This window comes from Nycticebus coucang, chromosome 7 (genome assembly GCF_027406575.1).
Source record: "Nycticebus coucang isolate mNycCou1 chromosome 7, mNycCou1.pri, whole genome shotgun sequence".
NCBI classification, from domain to species: Eukaryota; Metazoa; Chordata; class Mammalia; order Primates; family Lorisidae; genus Nycticebus; species Nycticebus coucang.
This window is the reverse complement of record NC_069786.1, coordinates 45,575,875-45,582,520: the sequence shown is the minus strand read 5'-3', so window position 1 is coordinate 45,582,520 and position 6,646 is coordinate 45,575,875. Positions and strand designations below refer to the sequence as shown.

The following is a 6,646-nucleotide window of genomic DNA, read 5'->3' as shown; positions in this document are numbered from 1 at the left end:
ACAAACCAAGCAGTTCCATCCAGCCCAGGAAAAGAGCTACAGCCCAACTCAGCCACCAGAGCCAAGAGCTTAGGGACCAGCCCCAGGAGCTGAAAAAGGGATAAGTCTGCCACTGAGGGCACTAAGCCCACCTTGCCCAGGACTTGCTGAATTCCTCTCGTCACTGAAGCCAGAAGCTTGTCCCTAATACCTTGCTGGTGCTCTAGGCTCTTAACGTGCAAGTCAGTGTTCACCCAGTCACTGTCCCTTCACCCTGGCAGGAGGCCGGCCTTCTCCATCAGCCGGGTGACCCTGGGCCATGCTGGGCATCTTCAGCAGGTTCAGCAGTTCTGTGGCCCGGGTACGGATGGCTTCTGCGCCCTCTTCAACTTGTGAGCAGTTGGAAGCTGGGCTCTGGGCCAGGGTTCTCATCTTTGACAGTAACAGAGAGACCTTGGGGATTAGGTCTTGGCTCCGGGAGGCCAGCTTAGTAAGTGTGGTCATAAGCATGGTGACAACGTGTTGTGGACATCTAGGCAGGGTGGTAGAAGGACGGGACTAGGTGATCTCAAACAGCAGGGCCTCCAGGGCTTCGAAGAACTTGTTGATCTGCTCCACAGTGCACCTCCGGTCACAGGTCACTGACAGGTACTCACCAACAGCCCACACCACACTGGTGACCAGGCTTGCTCTGCTATGGATGCTGCTCACACTGCCCAGGAACTCCAGCAGGTCTCTGGCCAGCTTGACCACCAGAGAGGGCTTTAGCTTGCACAGGACCAGAAACTGGGAGCTCAGCACCCTGTGCACGCAGGCTTCGTACTACAGGACTTGGTAAAGTGAGTCACTTCTCTCTAGGAGCAGGAGTGCCAGCTGGTTGGTCAGGGACCCATTGGTGACCTGGGTCACTGCTGAAAAGAACATGTGGAGCAGGGTGGGCACGGCCTCAGCACACTGGGCCACCCGAGCGCAGCTGGCCATGGGCTGCAGCAACTGGTAGAGTGGCGCCAACCTCTCTATGGTGCCGCTGGCCTTGGGGTGCAACAGGTGCTGGAAAAGACCCTGAAACTGTGGGTCCCAGAAGGCCTCCAGGCAGCTGGGGATCCTGAGTGAGGTATCCCAGAGTGGCCTCTCGGATGCAGATGGCCACGACCTGAGCTGCAGTTCTAGGGCTGCGGTCAGGCAGGGCAGGTCCAGCAGTGAGTGTAGCATCTCCACAGCTGTGCCAGAGTCCACCAGAGCTGGCAGGAGCTCCACGAACTCTGAGGTGGGGGTGGGCTATTCCAGGCCAGGAACTTAAAGAGGTTAGGGAAAGTCAGTTTGAGGACGCTGAGGTTCTCTCCAAACAGGTGCAGGATGTCCCTGCAGAATTGGATGAACTCGAAGGCCAGCAAGGGGCTGTGGAAGCGCTCAGCCGGAACCCTGGTGAACAGGTGCTGATACATGGCTTCTGAGTCCACTGCAGCTGCCTCTCCATGTATCAGGAAAAAGTGGGCCAGTGGCAGTAGTACCTGCACAGAGGCTGGATCCCCACTCAGCCACCCGAGCAGGGCCTTCAGGCAGGAGATGGTACGGTACAGGAAGGAGGGGTCCTGCCGGCACAGCACGTCCAGGACCAGCACGGCCTCCACCAGGCAAGCCTTCTGCAGGTCTGAGTCCCCCTTCCTCAGAGCTCGTCGGGTGCTCTGCTCAATGAGGCACTGGCAGTACTCAAAGGCCACCTCCCTTAGCCGCTCCTGGGGGGGCAGCAGGCGGCTGGTGGCAGAAGTGGCAGAAATCACTGATAGGGTAGAGCCTTCCAGCTCCGACTTGTCATCTGTGTCTGGGGCATCCAGACCCTCAGGGCTGCCGTGCAGTAGCCAGGCCCGTAGCATTGAGAAAACCTGCACATTCAGCCACTGGTCCTCCGTAAAGTGGTGGCCCATGGACAGCACCGTGAAGAAGTCTGTGGCCACTGCCCCATCCACCTCAGTGATGGGGCCTGGCTGCCAGGCCCTGGATGCAGAGAAGCCACTAGAGTGTGGGAGCCCTTGCTGGATGCTGGCGTATCGAAGCCAGTCAATGAGTCTCTTGCTGAGCAGGGTGGTCTGGTCCTCCTGGAGGATGCCAGGGCTGAGGCCCACAACCTTTGACACGATGGGGAGAAGGTGCCTTAGGCTAGGCCCTTCAGGCTGCCGGCTCTCCAGGGCTCTCAGAATGTGCTGGGCCACGGTTCTGACCTCATCTCTCCTGTTGCCCTGGGCCAAAAGCACGGAGGCCACTAGGCTCAGCTGCCAGGTGTTCTGGGTGCGGTCACAGGATAGGCTTAGGCTGTCGGAGGGTGACATCTCTTTTAGGATGGTGGCACAGAGAACCTGGAGCAGCTCGGGGCACACAGGCAGGCAGACGGTGGACTGCAGCAGGTCTACACATGTCTTCTCCAGACTCGGTTGTACTTGGTGGCTGAGACAATGAGGAAAAGCCTCCACAGATAGCATCAGGCCCCAAGTCTTCCTCTTGCAGCAGTGCACTGATCCGGGAACAGAACCTCTGCAGTTCCTTATCCTGGGCCTCCCTGGCCTACCGGAGCAGACTCTCTGCTCCTGCCGTGAACCTGCCGCCGCTGCCGCCTATGCAGATTCTTTAACTTCTTCCTGATTACCAAAGGATGGTTGACCACTAAGGAATCTACTTCCTGCCCTGCCCATTGTATAATATTTTTTCTTCAAGATATACTATGGAAAGATAAGGTGAAAACATCCTCTTTCCATTGAGGGTAGGAGTGAGGTTCTGGGGTTCTTTAGAAATTATTGAATTGGAGTCTAATAACTTCTTTGAACGACCAAGTCTCTGCATTTTTGTCATTGTGTTCCCATCTATGCTATTTTCTGCAGTAATTTACTTGTCAGAAAGATCACAGGAAACTAGCAATTTACTTTATGCACAAAGCATTGTGTGGCTGTGACTTGCTTTTTCTCATAGGGCTGCAATCTTTCATTTGTCTAAATGGAATGACAGATGAGCAGGTATCCCCACTTGGCATGCTGAGGCTGCTGTTGTCCATGCTCTCCTGCCTTCATGGCAGGACTCCTCTGGCTGAGACCCCCCCCCCAAAAAATGGAGGCTGCTGGACCTCAGAGAAGGTTCTCAAATGAGGTCGATACACATTGGAGACCAATCTTTAAAACTGGAAACATTTACATGGCTAGGTATGTCTTAATCTCAATATATCAGAGAACACCAAGCAAAATTTATTCTTTTGCTTATCCAAAAATATTGGTAAACATACTTTAAACATTTCAAAGTCATCCACCATGAGACAAAACAAGCATACATTCCCTGCCATTGACCCCTCTCCATAACTAGAGGAAAATAAACTACGGCATCTGTTAATTACTATTGAATTTAGTTCATAACGATGCTTCAATCGTTTCCCCCATCCACACACCACTTTTTAAGCCTAAACCCTGAGCTGAATGAACATAAACAGACTTTCCAACTTTATAATTTTCCCAGGCTTCATTCCCATTCTCCCATTTCATGTAAATGACAATAACCAGAATGAAAAGACTTTAAAGTTTAATAAGAAGGTTTCAGTTGAGATAATTATAGAGGCTTTCATAGGCTTTCAGAACTCTCCATTATCAGAAATAGTTGGGAGATTTTATTTCAATTTCATCTGTGCAATTTCCAGTGCGAGTGCCATGCCCCAGAACCCTGTTGTCAGGGATATGAGGAAATGTTAAAGGGAAGGTATGCAAATGTCAAGCCCCAGGGTCACCACGGTCAAGGAACAGAGAACAAAATGGAGGCCTCCTTAACCTGGCAAAGAGTGTCTACAAAAATCCTTTACCAAAGAGTGTACTTAGTGTTGGAATATTGAAACCATTTCTGCATGAGTTGTGGAAAGTAAAATTTTAGGCAAGCAGAACTCTTACCTACTCCCTTCTCATACTGCACACGTCCTCTTTAGGAGGCTAGTTCAACAGAGAGATCACCCATCTTCTCTGTGATTGTTGCCCTTAAAGAACTCACACATTGCTGGACAAGGCAGGCAGAGTCAAACTGACTGTAACACATCATGGTAGGTGTGCAGCAGCAGTAGAAACAAAGAGCTGTGAAGCAGAGATCCCTCAAAATAGACATTGTGCACGATGGGGTTATGTTCTGAGAGATGCACCATTAGATGATTTTGTCACTGTGTGAACATCATAGGGTGTACTTACACAAACCTAGATGGTGTCGCTTACTATACACCAGGGGTACATGGGATAGCCTGTTATTCCTAGACTAACCTGTAAGGCATGTTACTGTACTGAATACTATAGGCGACTGTAACACAATAGTAAATATTTGTGTATATAAACATATCTAAACCTAGAAAAGTAAAAATATATTATTTAATCTTGTGGCACCATTATATGTGCAATTCATCAATAACTAAAATGTCATTATCCTGTGCATGACTGATAAAAAGACACAAATTTTCTGCAGAGAGCTGGAGGAATGACAAGTACTTAATTGGTGCACAGGGTTTCTGAGTAAGGAAGAAGTCATGTATGCATTCGGGCATCCATTCATTAATTTATTTTAAACACGGACCAAGCATTGTGTCAGTTCTTTAGGCTAAAAGATAACTTTGAATTGCCTTTGGTTCTCAAAGAGGTGCACTCTGGGTATCAGAAAGCAGGTTGAAAGGCCTTGAATGACATGTAGATGTTTAAACATTATTCTACAAGCAAAAAGGAGCCATGAAGATCTGATTGCTTTTGATCATTTACAAGGGGATGAATGCTGTGGTAAGATCTTTGGAAAGATAAAATGTGAGTCAGAGGTGGAACTGGAGTGGAGAAAGACTGGTGTCAGGGAAAAGCAAGTGTCTTTGTCCAACTGATCAGGGTTTGAACTAAGGTAGGTGATTGCATATGGTGGGAGAAATTTTAAAACTAAATGAAAAGAAGGCTGTGCTCCTGTAGGTCAGTGGCCTGGGTGCCAGCCAGATACACTGGAGCTGCCAGGTTCGAATCCAGTCCTGGCCTGCCAAACAACAATGACAACTACAACCGAAAAATAGCCGGGCACTGTGGTGGGTACCCGTAGTCCCAGCTACTTGGGAGGCTGAGGCAAAAGAGTTGCTTAAACCCAAGAGTTTGAGGTTGCTGTGAGCTTTGATGCTATGGCACTCTACCCAGGGTGAAAAAGTGAGACTGTGTCTCAAAATAAATAAATAAATGATAAATAAATAAATAAATAGAAAATAAGATGTAGTTTAAGAATGTTTGACTGTAAGCAAGAAACACTGACTCTGAGAATAAAAATGACTTTATGGGAATGACGAAGGAACTATTTGGATCACCAATGTTAGACTGAAGAACCATATTCAAAACAATGTGCAATAAACAAGGCAAAGCCAAGAAGGCTCTGGATAGCCAAGGACAGAGGGACCTCCACAATCTTTAGAGGGACAAATGGCCCATGTGCACTGGTGTAGCTGCTACACTTGGCTTTACTCACTCTGAACCTAGTGCCCTGAGTCTGAACTCTGTTCCAATAACAACCAGGCCAGATTCAGAATTCTAGATCCAACCTCAGGGTAAAGGAGGAGGGAGCCGTTTTCTCTTTTATTTTTTAGAGACAGGGTATCACTTTGACACCCTTAGTACAGTGTCCTGGTGTCATAGCTCCCAGCAACCTCAAACTCTTGGGCTCAAGTGACTTTTTTGTCTCAGCCTTCCAAGTAGCTGAGACTACAGATGCCCGCCACAATGCCCAACTATTTTTAGTGGTGAGGTCTCACTCTGGCTCAGGCTGGTCTCAAACCTGTGAGCTCAGTCAATCCACTCGCTTCAGCTTTGCAGAGTGCTAGGATGACAGGTGTGAGTTACCATGCCCAGCAGGAGATTCTTTCTCAGAAAAAAAAAAAAAAAAAGGAAATATGTGTCCATAAGTCAGGGGTTTTCTCCCAAACTGGAAAGGGAGATTTAGTGATTGAGCCTCCCAATGACAGTTCCTCACTCAAAAACTTTATCATCAAGGACTGCAAAAGATCTGGATTCATTGACAGAGTGAATGATAATGCCATAATTGATATAGGACCCAGAACTGGAAGGAATGTGAGTCCAGGTCAATTTAAATTTGAGATACATTTTTTTTTTTTTTTCTGAGACAGAGTCTTGCTCTGTCACTGTAGGTAGAGATCCGTGGTGTCAGCCTATCTCACATCAACCTCAAACTCCTGGGCTCAAGCCATCCTCCTGCCGCAGCCTCCTAAAAAGCTGGGACTACCGCTGTGTGCCACTACACCTGGCTAATTTTTCTTTTTTTGTAGAGGCAAGGTCTTGCCCTGTCTCAGATTGCTCTCAAACTCTTATGCTCAAGGAGCCTCCTACCATGGCCTCACCGAGTGCCAAGATAACAAGTGTCAGCCACATGCCCAGACTAAATTTGAGATTCTTTGAGATAATTAAGTAAAAGCCCAGAATCTGGTTTCAAACTGGGTGTTAGCATAGAAGTCAGAACTAAAGATAAAAACTTAGAATTTCATTATCTAGCAGTATTATGCTTCCTTTATCTTCTACTGTCTGTCCAGAACTCAGAGCTACCTGAAATAATTCTACTCAGTCCCAGCCTTGCTGTTGTTATCTTGCTCCCCTGCATATTTCTGTGTTTCATTCCATTCCCTGGTCAT

The 6,646-nt window shown here is 48.1% G+C and overlaps 1 protein-coding gene across 1 annotated transcript; it reads right to left on the bottom strand.

Moving 5' to 3' along the window:
• Window positions 1-308: 308 nt before the first annotated feature.
• Window positions 309-2,380, bottom strand: LOC128590211 (AP-5 complex subunit zeta-1-like). Its single transcript, XM_053597471.1, is given in 2 exon segments — window positions 309-1,250; window positions 1,253-2,380. Coding segments are annotated over 2 exon segments (1,503 nt in total). The 5' UTR covers window positions 2,307-2,380; the 3' UTR covers window positions 309-801.
• Window positions 2,381-6,646: the final 4,266 nt, after the last annotated feature.